Source organism: Bos grunniens, chromosome 12 (assembly GCF_055505025.1).
Source record: "Bos grunniens cultivar Pamir isolate PY7600 chromosome 12, Bosgru_T2T1.0, whole genome shotgun sequence".
Classification (NCBI taxonomy): Eukaryota; Metazoa; Chordata; class Mammalia; order Artiodactyla; family Bovidae; genus Bos; species Bos grunniens.
The window spans coordinates 26203629-26220630 of NC_141176.1; the positions used below are offsets into that span (position 1 = coordinate 26203629).

At 38.9% G+C, this 17002-nt stretch overlaps 2 protein-coding genes across 10 annotated transcripts in view; one reads left to right on the forward strand and one right to left on the reverse strand.

Annotated features, from left to right (window-relative positions):
* Window positions 1-17002, reverse strand: part of NBEA (neurobeachin) — a 672061-nt gene that overhangs the window by 192778 nt on the left and 462281 nt on the right. The gene's annotated exons all lie outside the window — the stretch shown is intronic.
* Window positions 14041-16499, forward strand: MAB21L1 (mab-21 like 1). The gene has a single exon (XM_086329382.1). The coding sequence runs from the start codon at window positions 14568-14570 to the stop codon at window positions 15645-15647; it is 1080 nt and encodes a 359-aa protein (XP_086185508.1). The 5' UTR covers window positions 14041-14567; the 3' UTR covers window positions 15648-16499.

Sequence of the window (17002 nt, forward strand, 5' to 3'; positions counted from 1 at the left end):
AAAATAATAACAAATTTATTGTAAGTCAAACCATGGGGAAAAGAGCTAAAAATAGTGAGATAAAATGAGCTGGATAAATAAAAAGAAGTCATGAACTTAGGACCCCACTGTGAGCTTAAACAAATGAGATATCTGTTGACACACATCTTGGCAACTGTACCAGAGTTACGGAGGATCCCAAAAAGGGTATAATTGCCTTGTTTCACTTAACAGAGGTCTATTCTGTATTCACCAGTCCACTCCAGGTGTAATGAATTCTAGGCTCCACACTTGATGGACAAGAATGGCTTCTGAGTGATGAGGTGCTGTAGGTGTGATGTCTGAAAGGCCAGACTGTATTCAATTTGATACCCTAAATTCTGAGTTTAATGGACTTATTTCCATTAAAGGGGCAAGACCATACAGAAGACATCAAAACGTAAAAGTGTCAGACACTTTTGGTTCAATATTAGGAAGAGCATTCTAACAATCAGAACTGTATGTAAGTGCGAGTATCCATCTGCGTAGAAAACGAATTTCTCATCAACAGGGGTAAAAACAGGCTGGATGAGCACTTTGTAGAAATGTCATAGAGAAGATCCAGACAGTTAATGAGGAGGCTTGTATTATATTCTCCTCTAATGTTCTCTCCTGCTCTCATACAAAATGCCTCCTTATGAGGTGGAATTAGTTTCTAACTCCCAGCTGTAATTGGTTGGTGTGTCTATGTGTGTGTTATTCGTTCAGTTTTATCTGACTCTTTGTGATCCCATGTAGCCGCCAGGCTCCTTTGCCCATAGAATTCTCCAGGATTCTATTCTGGAGTGGATTGTCATTCCCTTCTCCAGGGGATCTTCCCAACCCAGGGACTGAACTCAGGTCTCCTGCATTGCAGACAGATTCTTTACTCCAAAGCCATGTCTGAGCCACCATGCAAGCCCCTTAAATCTTAGTTGTTGTTGCTTGGTACATTTTAATAAAATGATCACTGTAAAATTTAAAATTTACTACATACTAGTATATATAGTTCTTATATACAGTGGAATACTTACAACATATTAATCATTACTATTTACTAGTAATTATAAGTAATTCTATAACTAAAATACAGATAGACTATTTATAACATCAGATATATCACTGATAAAAATCCTGTAGTATCTATACTAAAGAAAAGCTTTTATTGAGGAATAAAAACAGTCTGTATTCAGACAGCTTTCTTGAAATAATTGCATTTATTTTTTTTTAATAATTGCATTTAAATTCATGATAAAAGGAGTTTTCAATGTGTCTTGAACTGAAAGATGTACAATATTGTGGCTTATATAACTCACTGATGTCACAGAGTAAAACCATATGTATAAAAACAGTATACAGATAAGTAATTGTGGAAGACTTATTTTTCCTCGTCATTTTCATAAAGATATATCCCATTAAACTTAGGTTGGACAATGAAGTGGTTCTTAGGTGAATTAGTCCAATTTGATATTTATTAGATAGTCTATGCATATTTCCTAAGTAGTTTCTCCCTAAGGAATAGATTGATATAATACCATAAAATGAAAATCTGTAACATAAAAAGTGTCTCAATATTAACTTATTAAAAACCTCCTAAAAAGAATGCAATCTTTAATAAAATTAATCAATCATATTGTTAATGTAAACCTAAGTCTGCAGCTTCTCTTCAGAATAACACTTACATCCTAGTTGCTGTTTAGTGCTAAGTTGAGTCCAACTCTTGTGACCCCACGGACTGTAACCCACCAGGCTCCTCTGTCCTTGGGGTTTCCCAGGAAAGAATACTGGAGTGGGTTGCCATTTCCTTCTCCAGGGGATCTTCCTGACCCTGGGACTGAACCTGTGTTTCCTGCACTGGCAAGAGGATTCTTTACAACTGAGCCACATGGGAAGGCCCTTACATCCTTATTGTTGTTATTGTTCAGTCACTAAATCATGTCTGACTTTTTTGTGACCCCAAGGACAGCACCACTCCAAGCTCCTCTGTCCTCCACCATTTCCTGGAGTTTGCTTAAGTTCATGTCCATTAACTTGGTGATGCTATCCTAGTTCAGTTCAGTTCAGTCACTCAGTCGTGTCCGACGCTTTGCAATCCCATGGACCACAGCACGCCAGGTCTCCCTGTCCATCATCAGCTCCCAGAGTTTACCCAAACTCTTGTCCATTGAGTCGGTGATACCATCCAACCATTTCATCCTCTGTCGTCCCCTTCTCCTTCTGCCCTCAATCTTTCCCAGCATCAGTTCAGTTCAGTTCAGTCTCTCAGTCGTGTCTGACTCTGTGACCCCATGAATCGCAGCATGCCAGGCCTCCTTGTCCATCACCAACTCCCGGAGTTCATCCAAACTCATGTGCATTGAGTCGGTGATGCCATCCAGCCATCTCATACTCTGTCATTCCCTTCTCCTCCTGCCCCCAATCCCTCCCAGCATCAGAGTCTTTCCCAATGAGTCAGCTCTTCACATCAGGTGGCCAAAGTACTGGAGTTTCAGCTTCAACATCAGTCCTTCCAATGAACACTCAGGACTGATCTCCCTTAGGATGCTAACATTATCTCTGGGTATAGACAGGACATACATGTATGTATTCGTGCATCAGATCAGATCAGATCAGTTGCTCTGTCGTGTCCGACACTTTGTGACCCCATGAATTGCAGCACGCCAGGCCTCCCTGTCCATCACCATCTCCTGGAGTTTACTCAAACTCATGTCCATCGAGTCAGTGATGCCATCCAGCCATCTCATCCTCTGTGGTCCCCTTCTCCTCTTGCCCCCAATCCCTCCCAGCATCAGAGTCTTTTCCAATGAGTCAACTCTTCGCACGAGGTGGCCAAAGTATTGGAGTTTCAGCTTCAGCATCAATCCTTCCAAAGAACACCCAAGGCTGATCTCCTTTAGGATGGACTGGTTGGATCTCCTTGGAGTCCAAGGGACTCTCAAGAGTCTTCTCCAACACCACAGTTCAAAAGCATCAATTCTTCAGCACTCAGCTTTCTTCACAGTCCAACTCTCACATCCACACATGACTACTGGGAAAACCATAGCCTTGACTAGACGGACCTTTGTTGGCAAAGTAATGTCTCTGCTTTTCGACACGCTATCTAGGTTGGTCATAACTTTCCTTCCAAGGAGTAAGCGTCTTTTAATTTCATGGCTGCGGTCACCATCTGCAGTGATTTTGGAGCCCCAAAAAATAAAGTCTGACACTGTTTCCATTGTTTCCCCATCTATTTGCCATGAAGTGATGGGACCGGGTGCCATGATCTTAGTTTTCTGAATGTTCAGCTTTAAGCCAACGTTTTCACTCTCCTCTTTCACTCTCATCAAGAGGCTTTTTAGCTCCTCTTCACTTTCTGCCATAAGGGTGGTGTCATCTGCATATCTGAGGTTATTGATATTTCTCCCGGCAATCTTGATTCCAACTTGTGCTTCTTCCAGCCCAGCGTTTCTCATGATGTACTCTGCATAGACGTTAAATAGGCAGGGTGACAGTACACAGCCTTGATGTACTCCTTTTCCTATTTGGAACCAGTCTGTTGTTCCATGTCCAGTTCTAAGTGTTGCTTCCTGACCTGCATATATGTTTCTCAAGAGGCAGGTCAGGTGGTCTGGTATTCTCATCTCTTTCAGAATTTTCCACAGTTTATTGTGATCCACACAGTCAAAGGCTTTGACATAGTCAATAAAGCAGAAATAGATGTTTTTCTGGAACTTTCTTGATTTTTCGATGATCCAGTGGATGCTGGCAATTTGATTTCTGGTTCCTCTGCCTTTTCTAAAACCAGCCTGAACATCTGGAAGTTCACAGTTCACGTATTGCTGAAGCCTGGCTTGGAGAATTTTGAGCATGACTTTAGTTATATATATATGCTACATGCTAAGTTGCTTCAGTCATGTCCGACTCTGTGCAACCCTACTGTAGCCCGCCAGGCTCCTCTATCTATGGGATTTCCCAGGCAAGAATACTAGAATGGGTTGACATTTCCTACTCCAGGGGATCTTCCCAACCCAGGGATTGAACCCATGTCTCGAGCCTCCTGCATTGGCAGACGGATTCTTTTCCCCCAATGCCCCCTGGGAAGGATGCACACACACAGACACACACACACAGTATACAGTCTAGATTCTGTACTGCCAAGTGCAGTCGCGATCAGACAGCCCTTGGTCTACAATTGCTTTTATGACCCTTGGTAAGACACTTAATCTTTCTAAACCTCAGTCCCTTCATTTGTAAATGGGAACTAATACTTGTGAAGATTAAAGGAAATTAAATGTTCATTAAGTAGTAGTCCCTAGTCCTTATCACCCATCTCTCAAATCATTGAATTATTTTAAGTATCAGATGAATAAATGCATATAAAAGTCTTTTATAAATTGAAAAGCTTGTTGCAACTGTAAGGTATTGCATTTGAAACTGTAAAGTATTGAATTTAACAGGCAACATACCCCTGCACTACATTATGGTTAATAGTATTCATTAACGTTTTCAGCATGTAGTAGATGCATCATAATATTATAAATTTCTGCAGCACAAATCAGCAACTTAGAAGAAAAGATCAAGTTTGAAAACAGAGAAAACAATCATCAGTAACAAATATTCTCTATGTAATTTTGTTATAATCCATAGAATTTTAGAAAAATATATCATTTATTTGCAATGGGCTGGGCCTGTACATATAACAGGAGAACAGAGGCTTTATCATGCAGATGAAGAAAAGGAAAACAAAAATTTTTCCCCAAAATTTCACCAGCCTGTTTTCTAGTCCAAACAATCTGGATAATTTTATCAATAATTCACACTACTTGAGTTATATTCAGGGTTGACGCTCTAGTGTGGTTATGAAGTATATCTTTCCTAGACTTTCTGATTTAAGAATATCAGAGCCATTTAAGGGTAAAGCAACATAAATTATTTAAAAATTGGAACATTTTCTTAAAAAGTGAGCTCGTGTAATTTGATAATGCTCTGACTTTTTAGTTTTAAAGATACAGATATTGAAACTATCCCAGCTGATAATTTCATTCTGACATGAGTTTAAAAGGTTAAGTTACTCTCTGAAGAAAGGTAATCTGGTTGCCTTTCACGGCAGCCTGCAAGCTCTGCAATCTGCATAGAGAGGGGCATTTGTCATCATTAGCTGAGCTGTGACAGCTGGCACCCAGGGTGTCCCAGAATCAAGGGGTGGCAGAGACACTCTTGGTTTAGGTTGCCATTAAGTGTAGCAGGTTTCTTGAGGATCAAGTATATTTTATGAAAAGCTTTGTGATGTAAGTAACAACAGTGAACATATTTAGATTTTCCATAACATGGATAATACAATGATAGCACATAATTAGCAGGTTGCCTCTAGACAACAAGATGCCAGATTACAGGATGAATAAACATCTACTGCCTGCCACTTAGAGGAGGAGAATTGTTTCAGCACCCAAATAGCTCCAGCAGAGTGGTTTTTTTTTTTTTAAAGGCTACATTAAAGTGATCAATTGATTATGTATATTTAAGAAAATAGACTGAAGATAGAAAGTATACTTCTCAGACATGTTTTAAATTTGGTTGTAAACAATGCATAATGTCTTAGGAGTGAGCTCAAGTATACACACTCAATATACTACACAACCTTTTGATAAAATGAATATGAAAACTAAAATCATTTGCACAGATGAAATCCTCCAACTGTTGGAGGTATGTACAGTTGATAAAACATATTTTAAAATATTCCTCGGCAAAAGTTTAAAACCAGAATCTTTTTACCAAATGAGTGCTACTAGCCACGGGTCTGAAACAGTTGTGGTTAATATACCTATAAACTAGTTTCCAAATTTTAACAGTTTATAAGCATGTTTGCTTCATACAGTGCAAAACATATAAAGCAAAAAGTAAGATTATAGTAAGAAATAGGTTGATCAGATCTTTGAAAAATAAGAAGGCTACAATCCCTTTAAAAAATCATCAATGCTTTGAAACATAATCAATAACACTAGGTTTTATATTATTATGTAAACTAGTTTTCTACAAATAAAACTAATTTTTGTGTTAATGTAAAATCTATGCAAATACATGCAGTCATTTATCAGGAAAGCTGACAAGCATTCCATATTGGAGGGGGAAATGAAACTGCCTCAAGAATAGAGGCAATTAATTATTTCTGTATTTTTTCTTCTTCTGTCTTGAGGCACAAAAGTTATCCATCCAGTTAAAACAGCAAATGAAATAAAGAGATTTTTTTTTTATTTAAACACATATGGCTTTTGCCTGCAATACTGATCACCACAAGGTCTACAGATGCCCGTGGCTAAATTGTACACTGGCAGATGCACACAGGGGAAAACTGGTAATGCAGCGTGGAAAGCAAAACAAATGAAGAACTGAGTCTGCTAGTAAAAGGGGGAGACAAACCAACAACAACAACAACAGCAAAAACCCAAACCCCCAAATCAAAAAACCCACATTTTTCCTCCCAGTGAGTTATTCGTTTATCAAACACAGGTTCATGTTGCAAAAAAAAAAAAACCAAACACGTGACCTTGGTCTGTTGCAAAAAGTGAAAACAGTTTTAAGTAAGTGAAGGCGTTTTTCTGTATACACATGCAGATGATGTATGTGAGGGACTGTATGTGAGGGACTGAGCAATATATTTTTATTTATATGGACAGGATAACTAGTAATGTTTAAACTTCTCAATTTTACAATTAAAAGTGTATGACATTCAAAACTGCCACAGTATATATGACTGGATAAATACTGTTGGACCCTTTAGTTATTATTACTTTAAAAATCCATTTAGCTGCAATCTCCTAAGGTATTATTGAAAACTATAAGGGTTATTACAGAATAATCTTGCAGATGTGATATTAAATTCTGGTGGAGACAAGAATCCTGTATTTAGAGGCTGCTTCCTTTTAACAGGTTAACATAAAAATGTATAGAAGCCAATTCAACCTTTTACTATCTGAAAGACTGTGTGTGTGTGTGTGTGTGTGTATGTGTGTGCGTATGAGCAGGCTATTTTGCAAACCATAAAAAGAGTGTACTTCCTAAAAATGGTTTAAGATTATTTAGAAAGCAATAACTTCTTTCTTAATAGGCCTGTAAGCATGCATAACATTAAAATTCCTATTGTAATTGCCAAATTAAAATAGAAAACAGAAACCATTTAAATAATTTCATATCTTGAGGGCAGAAAGAGAAGACTAGTTGTACTATTCCAAGTTGTAAAAGAGCAAAATACTTGAGAGGGCATCATTATCAATGAAGATGTTGGTACTATTACAATTTAAGAATTCTTTGTTTGGAATATTTATAACTATTTAAATTTAAATGGCAATGTATATTTATACAAAATTAGGATTTGAAGCATATGTTCCAAGAATATGTATATATTAATGAATATTAGCTCTAGTAAACCCTTTGGCATCATCCCCACCATCAAGGGAGGATTAATTTACTGAAAATGTAAGGTAATACACAATGCAAATGTTGAGAGATTTACTTCTCCAAAGACATAAAGCTAGTAATGTTACAAATATTGCTAACTTACATAAGGAACTTAATATGCATTTTGATGTGTAAACTGTAAACTATACTCCTAAATCTAATATATATATTCATGTGAGCATAACAAATATTACCAGTACCTCTGAAAATGAATCCTTTACTAACCATTTAATGTCACATAGTAAAATTAAACAACTTTCATGTAAAATAAAAACTGTTAACCTATTGCCTGTGTATCTGAAATAGCACTTTATATTTTGAGTCTATTTTGGGACTCTCTGATTAAAACTGGTCTTAAAATAGAATCATGATTAAGATAATAAGTTCTAGGGGAATAACTAAAGGTGTTTATAGTCTAAAGTTTTTTGATATAAAACTAAAACACCCAGATACTTATAAATGAATCATAAAATTTACGAGTAAAAAAAAATTAAGTGCATGAAGCAACTTCTTGTGTCCATGGAAATGTTCTATGTGCCAGATGTTATACAACTCTATACATTTGTCAGAACTCATAGACTGGAACATTCATATTGAAAAAGCATAGACTAGAACAGTACATATGCAAAATATGCATAATAAACCTGACTTTCATAATAAAAATGATTTCCCATAAAAATAATAATGCTATAACTTTTTCCAGTAGGTTCACAAGTTTTTATCAGAGACACGATGTCTTACAAATTCTTTATGTCCTTCATGTTTTTGATTTGATCTAGATGTTTAGATAAAACAAACATATTGAGATTAAAAAGTAGTAAGAACTTATTAGTACTCTTGATATTTTTGACAAATCACATGGAAAAATTGTGCTTTCATGAAAATAGTACACAGAGTACTAAATAATAGTAATAGTTCAGATAGGTATACTAAAATGTATATTACTAGTATCATGAAAGCAATTATACGGAAGTGGAAATTAAATATTATTTAGGTGCTCTACTCTCAGAAAATGGTTATAATCTGTATCAGTATGTAAAGTTATCCAAGAAATTGCTATTCATAAACTGATTTCCTTTTTTTGCTATAAAGTATTTATTTTATTTGATATATGTGACAAAAGGTAATAGGTTTTACTAACGCAATTATTATTTTAAATTATTACTCCAGTTAACTGATCATTAAAAAAAAATCCTATTTTAGAAGAACTGCTTTGCTAATTAAGAAATAAGCTCCAAAACTGTAAATTAGTAACAGAAAATGTTACTTCAGACATGCAGTCACTATAAGCTGATTATCTACATCCTGTATTCTAGTCTCAAGGTTACGAAGAATGTTTTCAGTGGCTAATCACATACAGTCTGGACAGTAATGAGAGGTATGCAATCCTGGATGACCCACTACAGATGGACAGATTAACAGACGCTAATCACATCTGATTCCATTGTTTTCTCTAAGTGCAATAAAACTGTACTGTACTAAGAGTACTGAGGATACAGCCATATGCACGAATGTCTATAAATCCATGTCAGTGATGGTTTGAGGAATACCTAATTTTCATATATTCATATGGAGAAGAATCACGAGTCCGTTTATGTCACAACATGTTTACTATATCCAAATTAAAAACATAAGTTGAAATCTAGTAAAATGAATTTAAATTTTACAGTTTATAAAGATAATGGTGACTTTCTAAAGGGTCAATGGGGAACTGGAATGTTGGAACACTCCGTAATACTCATCAATAAATGACTGATTAACCTCACTACCCTTAAATGTTTGCAAACAGTTAGAGATCACAATTCATTGTGAACCATAAGAAAATCTTTTGGTTGATAACCCTGCCCCTTAAATTTGTCAGTTTACAGATACAACTTAAAATATCCTGCATCTCTGTGTCTACATTCAAAATAAGTGAGGAAACTGAGACAATGATCTGAATAATCAAGGCTTAAATTTATTTTTTCTACCAAAAGAAAGGTTTTGGCCAGAGTTATCCAGAATCACTCAAATGTGCAAATCTAGCAGTGGTGATGATTCTGGTAAAGTACACTTCCAATTTCTATTTTTAATCTCAAAATTACTTTCAACATTTATTAAGACCAATAACAAATTTTCTAAGCAACAAAGTAAGCAAAAAAAAAAAAAAAAAGAGTACTCCCTGCTACCATTGTGACTGTATGATCATGTATTAGGGGAATGAGGAAAACTGAGGCAACAGTCTAGAATATTCAAGTGAAGAATTAAGAAAATAATTTTTAAATGTAACCACAATTATCAAGATACTCTGGTTAAAGAAAAATAGGGTCTAAATTGTGCCAACAATGATCTCAATTCTCTGCTCTCCTTTGCCATAGACGATATTAAAATATGAAATAATTATTTTAAGAACTCACTGAAACTTTTGAAGCTTTCAAGCTATTTTGTTTCAAGTATTCTTACATAAGGAGTCACAATAGAAAGAAAGGTATAGATGCACCATCAAATCACATCACCAGAAAAACTCCCTCTATTTTTATTTAATGTGACACATAAAGAAAACCCTGCACAAATATCTGTCTTTAATTTCTCCAGTGTTAAAAAGGAAATATATTGTGTCTGGCAGAATGAAACAGATGAAATAGCCTAGGTGCATTTTAAAAAAAGAGGAGATGGGTTCGGGGTGGGGGTGGTGGGGGCAGGGGAAGAAATCAGATGTGTACAATGAGCCTTCAAAACCACTCCAGCAGTAGGGATAAATAATTTAATAAACTCAACTTCATATTCTTTTTATCTCCCCAGTGTAATAAGCACATATTAAAAAAATAGAACTTTATATTCGTGAATACTTGTGAGTAGAATAGCAGCCAGCAGATAATGAAAAAACAGAACAGTATCTATCTGTGCATTTAATATGTGTGTGCATAACCTCTAACTAACAGATACATTTTTCCAGATGAAAGGTCACAATTGCTTAAATTTATGAACATGTAATTCATATTTAAATTAAGATAAAAAAAAGAAACCCTGCATTCCTACATTTCTCAACATAATAGAGTTTTTCTTTAATCTAATGGGGTGTCTCTTTGCCCATTATTTTGTGTGTCCCATATAAGTTATGTAGGTTTACAGAAGGGAGAATAAGTTACCTAGGAAATACCACTTTAGAAAAAAGTTATTTCACCACTGTTATTTTAAATGCTTGGAAGTAGTAAGGATCACAATATTTAATTATTTTATATTCATTAACATTCTTACAATTTTTGACAATGGTGTGCTTGTGATTTTCTCCATTTTTTAAAAATAATAGAACATTCTAAATCAAAGCCACCTAGTGAACTAAGTGAAATGGAAAAGTCAAGTTGGTTAGACCTTAATATCCCAAATACCACTCAAATATGAGCATCTCAAACAATCATTAAATCCTGAGATTCTTGGGGTCTTTTCTTCAATTAGGTCAGTTTTCTTCAATTATCATTCTATTATTAGCTCTTGTCAAAGATGTCCGCACAGCATATCAATGAAAACAATTAAGTATTTATATCCTGAAGCATTGGACACACACAAGCTTTCATTCTAATACTAACTACTATGATTATGTTTATAGTGAAAAAAAATGTATATATACAAGACTGGTGTCATTAGAGCTGTTTTATGAACTTTTCACAAGTAAATAAAATTGATTTTAAGCTATTTCCGTGCATTACACAACCATATAAAATAATTAGTTCCATAGGTCAAATGATATTTTATAAAAATTACTTTAAAATTGTTAAATACATCGCTCCAACAAATCAGATCTATCTCCAAAGCCTAGCTGAAAATCAGCAGAATTACACAAAAGCGTACTATATATTTTAAGTTCCTCTCCATAGGTCATTTCAATTAAAAAAAAAGGTGGGGGGGAATAGAAAGCACACTCCTCAGAACAGTTTAATTTTCCCTTCAACAATGAGAGGTGTCTGAGATCACTGGAAGGATCAGCTACAGAAGGCAATTCATTTCACGTGTTCAGTGTAACAGAAAATCACGGTGTTGCAGCAACAAGCAATACTTGCGCGGGAGTATTATTCTAGGGCGCCCAGTTCACCCGCGGTGATGAGAGCGGGTGGGTGAATCCTATGTTATGTAAATCACTGTCAGCTCCCAGCGTGAAGGGTGCTGAAGGAAGCAGCTCAGGAAACACGGTCCCAGCGTCCTTGAAGCCCAAAGACTTCACTTCCCGGGAACACTCTAGGACTAACGAGTTTTTAGTCCTTTTCTCACCATCCATTTTTCTTCTTCAAAGTGCAAATCGTTAGTGAAAAGGCCTTGCTTACACCAATTAGTTTGCACAAAGTGCTTTGGCGTTTAGCTCTGCTTTAACCCAATTAAGCCGCACAGTGAGCCCCGAAGATGCGCCACCTGCGCGCCTGGCTCCAGCGCTACCGCCCGGCGCGCCTCGAGTCCTTCGAGTCCGACCCACCCGGACGGCCGCCGCCGCGGTCCCCCGAACGGCCTCGGGGCCTCCGAATCCCAGGCTGCCTCAGGTCTTCGGCAACTGGGGGCATTTGCAGGTGGCCCAAGAAAACAACGGCCACTCTGACCTGAATCCAAGGGAGAGCGCGCTGGGCGCAAGGGCCCCGCGACCCCGGGACCAGAAAGCGCGGGCTCGGCCGCTACCACACGTGCGCCCGGGCGGCGGCGGGGAGCGTGGGAAGAACACTTGCAGCAAACGTGGAGAAACCCGGGACCCTTAATAAGGTTTTCACATACCACATAAGCGCGCACACACAAAACCTATGGGACATGGAGCAGATAGAGGAAAGAAGGATGGTCAGGGAGCGTAGGGCCGCGGGACCGGCAGGGAGCACGCGGGACCTGCACTGGGTGGGGACAGAGGTGGCTTCCCCCAGAGACCACCGGCACATCTTCGTCTTCGTGGCCGCAGGTTCCCCGGCGGTGACTTGCCTCCTCTTCCTTCTCTTCCAACTGCCAAAAGGTAGTAGTGCGTTCACCCGCCTCGGTGCCAAAGTAGGGAGGGGCTGGCGGTTACGCCCAATCCCTGCTCCTAAAGGGGTGCAAGGTTCTTGGGGAACAGAGTAGGTGGATGCTGTGGGCCCCGAATCTAATATACTGTTTTAAGCTAAATCGGAATCTACCACCCTTGGATAACAAAAAAGTATGATGCTGTACCTGTGCAAAGAAGAAAGGAAAAAAAAAAAAATTCAAACGCTTGAGTAGAAAGTGGGAGCCCTGAACAAGATCTTGTTACAAGTGGCTCTGAAAGAAAGTGACTACAAACCTGTTCCAGGAATTATAGGATTTTGCTGGAAATAGTCTTAATTCAAGGTAGGGTGTTAAAAATCTGCCTAGGTTTAAAAACAACTACAGAACCCCTAAGTAGTATTTCTTCCACTTACAGTACATCAAGCACGCAGTTGGTACCAGCAGGGGGAAAAAAAAGCTCTACATAAATCCATTTTGCCCTCCTTTTTTAGATTCCCAAATTTAAAAATATTGATTTCTTTCAAAGTTTTTTTAAAAAATGATGTAAATTTTAAAATCCCAGGTGACTGCAAATTAATTTTCTTTAAAAATCTTAACCATTTCCCTTAATCAAGTCATTGCAATATTATAAAATTAGAAGTCTGCTGTCAGATGACCACTAAAGATCCCTTAGGAGAGAAGATATATCCTAAATTAACACATCTGTAGACAAGACAGAAAGCCCGAACACACAAATTTTCAGGATAGGTATCTGCCCCTAGGTCTCATCTCCATGACCTCTCCTGAACTGTCATGTATTCAAACACACCTCATTATGAACTCACATTAAGATAATCTCTGAATCTCAGAGAGTTTTCTTTCACAGATATGTCTGCCAGTGCGTACAAAAAGTTAGTGTCCTGGTTATAATGTTGGGCAAGTCTATCAAAGTACAAAGAGGACTGCAGATGGGGGGAGGGGTGTACTAAACATTTTTTAAACATCCCAACTTAAACTGGAGTAGACAACATCTAACAGCAGTCATTTTCAGATTCCTTTCAACAACTTCAAATGAGGAGAAAAACATAGGTAAAACACTGCATAACATAAAAAAAAATCATTCTAATATGGGAACATCCAGAAAATTACACTGGTATCAGTCCATCCAAAACCAGCCTGCATATACACTGAAGAGCAAACTCCCAACCTGCATTCAAAAAGACCTCCAGGATTAACAGGCGTTAATTATCTCACTCTAAATGCAAGTTAGTGACTTTTGTTTTAGAAAACCCCATCTAATTCACCAATTGATGGATGACCATTAGTACACCTGTATTTGCATTTCGTCGGTTAAAAAGACAAGCAGGGTTTTTCAGCACAGAAGAGAACCCCTTTGCCAAGTCTTTTCAAAACGTCAATATGCTTCAATTAATACCAAAGCTGAGAGATTCCTCCTGATTTCCAAAACTGTCTAGGTGGCCTGGGTGGTTTTCTGCCCAGCAGCAGCCTCCTACCTTTAGTTTGTGTGCCTATATCCAAGAGGGGGGATTAATTAGCCGGGCTGGAGCTGACGGAGGCTGTCGTGACGAGCCCAGTGGCGATTGGCCGCCAGCCTGCCTGGCCCTGCCTTTATAATTTCCACACGAGTGCATCTGGGCTCTTAAGACAAACCAACAGCAGCTTCTTCTGACATATACACAGGCGCACACTCATCCCCGACGCACACTCAGCACACTTTTCCTCCATCCGATTCACAGCCCGGCACACACCATGATCACGGGCAAGCGTAAATAAATACGGAAAGGGTTGATTATTTTGACTACTGGAAGAGCTTTGCTGGGTCTCACCGCAACTTTTGTTTTTATAACTGAGGTGATCTCTGCACGCGTTTCTCTCACACAAGGAAGGATTCTTTAAAAGAGGAAGAGAGACGGAGAGAGAGAGAGAGAGAAGGGGTGGGGGGAGAACAACCTTTCACTTTAAGGCCGGCTGGGCTCAAAGATAAAAGGCAGGGGAGAACAGCGCGAGGGAGTCCCCAGCCGCCGCCGCACTTCGGAGAGACGCTTCTGGTACAGTTCCGAGCGCCGCGGCCCGTTTCTCCACCGAAGTTGGCTCCAGCTCTAGCAGCCGCGTTGGATCCCACAGCTTACTGCGAGACTCCGGTGTACAACCCGGATCTCTGCCCCAACATGATAGCGGCCCAGGCCAAGCTGGTTTACCATCTGAATAAATACTACAACGAAAAATGCCAAGCCAGGAAAGCTGCCATTGCCAAAACCATCCGGGAAGTCTGCAAAGTAGTTTCCGACGTCCTGAAGGAGGTGGAGGTGCAGGAGCCCCGGTTCATCAGCTCTCTCAACGAGATGGACAATCGCTACGAGGGCCTCGAGGTCATCTCCCCCACCGAATTCGAAGTGGTGCTTTACCTTAACCAGATGGGGGTGTTCAACTTTGTGGACGACGGCTCGCTGCCCGGCTGCGCCGTGCTCAAGTTGAGCGACGGCCGCAAGAGGAGCATGTCGCTCTGGGTGGAATTCATTACTGCCTCCGGCTACCTCTCGGCGCGCAAAATCCGGTCCAGGTTTCAGACGCTGGTGGCTCAGGCGGTAGACAAGTGTAGCTACAGGGATGTGGTAAAGATGGTGGCGGACACCAGCGAAGTGAAACTGAGGATCCGAGACAGGTACGTGGTGCAGATCACCCCGGCTTTTAAATGCACCGGGATCTGGCCCAGGAGTGCTGCCCACTGGCCACTTCCCCACATCCCCTGGCCGGGACCCAACCGGGTGGCGGAGGTCAAAGCGGAAGGGTTCAATCTCTTGTCCAAGGAGTGCCACTCCCTGGCCGGCAAGCAGAGCTCGGCCGAGAGCGACGCCTGGGTGCTGCAGTTCGCGGAAGCGGAGAACAGACTGCAGATGGGGGGCTGCAGGAAGAAATGCCTCTCCATCCTCAAAACCTTGCGGGATCGTCACCTGGAACTGCCGGGCCAGCCCCTTAACAACTACCACATGAAGACTCTGGTTTCCTACGAGTGTGAGAAGCATCCCCGGGAGTCGGACTGGGACGAGTCCTGCCTGGGTGACAGGCTGAACGGGATTTTGCTGCAACTCATCTCCTGCCTGCAGTGCCGGCGCTGTCCTCACTACTTCCTACCGAACTTAGATCTGTTTCAAGGCAAACCTCACTCGGCTCTAGAGAACGCTGCCAAACAAACGTGGCGACTGGCGAGGGAGATCCTGACCAACCCGAAAAGTTTAGAGAAACTTTAGAGGACAATTTTAATCGAGAGCCGAAATGTGATTATACTATTCATTCTGAAAAGTTCTCATGCAGTGTAAACTTCCTGTTCGATTCCTATCTAATATTCCACTCAGCAGTGCAAACAATCTCTTCCTTCAAAAGGAGTGCTAAGGCAACCGCTTAAGGCATCATCTCACCCACCCCTCCAAGGGGAGAAAAAGTAGGGAGAGCAGATGGAGAACACCCCAAACCCACAAGTATTAGAAGACTTCTTTACAAAGGATTTCCTATCGCCCTTGAAAAGTACACAGGAACACCCGGAAAACAGCCTGGCTGTAACGCAAGACCGCTGTGAATGCTAACTATCAGAGGATTATAGCAATCTTGGCTGTGAGTAAACATGATTTGGATATGCCATCTGAAGGAAAAGTGTAATGTATATTTTGATTTGTAACAAATATTGTGATCTCACATTGTCTTTGAAAGTGTGGATGTTGGTGTTTTGTGATTTGGTGAACAAAAGTTAAATTGGCATTTTGGATGTTCCAGACATTTTCCACTAACAAAGATATAATTTAAAGGTAGATTTCCTCCTGGTACTTTTATCTGTCTTTAAAAGTGTCTGAACTTTAAAAAGTTTACATTTTGTTTCAAATATATTGCTTGTTCTATTTCTAACATTCCATAAATATACTTGAAATGTTATTTAAATATATTCAAAGAAATTTGAATTCAGCTTATATAATAACGCTTGAATATCTGAATTATATATTTGAAAAATGCACTTGAAATACACTGGATAATTACTTTTGTGATTTAGATTTTAATTTCTGTTGCTGGTTTTTATTTAATTAGAAGCTAATAAATGAAGTAAAATAAAACTTGTTGTGTCTCACTTTAAATTGTTTTCCTGTCAAAAGATGTAATCCTTAAATTTGAAAACTGAACCACTTGAATATTTTAAACATTTTGAGAAATATGCTAATGAAATAATTAAAAATAAAACCTTAAAATATTGGCAAAAAGCTCTTTTTGTATAGGTACACAATATAATGATCTACTGTTAGCTTCTGACTTACTTATAAGACTATTCCATTCGACAACAGAAACAATTTAAATCTACCTTTGAAAGCCTGCTCTTTTGGGTTAATTATTTATGTAGAATTTTTGACACTATAAGGATGAAATATGTCATGACAGTCATGGTTGCTGAGTTAAAAATCAGACAAACTCCGAGAAAAATGAACTTAACAAAGTCCTAATAAAACTTTTGAAATTTGTATATGAAAACTATGCTAATAAAATGAAGGTAATTTCTGACCTAATATATGTCAAACCTTATTTTATGCAGTAAGGGTTCCAGGCAGGATAAATTAATCAGAAA

Coding starts and splice junctions, on each gene's coding strand:
- MAB21L1 (XM_086329382.1), top strand. CDS start 14,568: ATGATAGCGGCCCAGGCCAAGCTGGTTTACCATCTGAATAAATACTAC.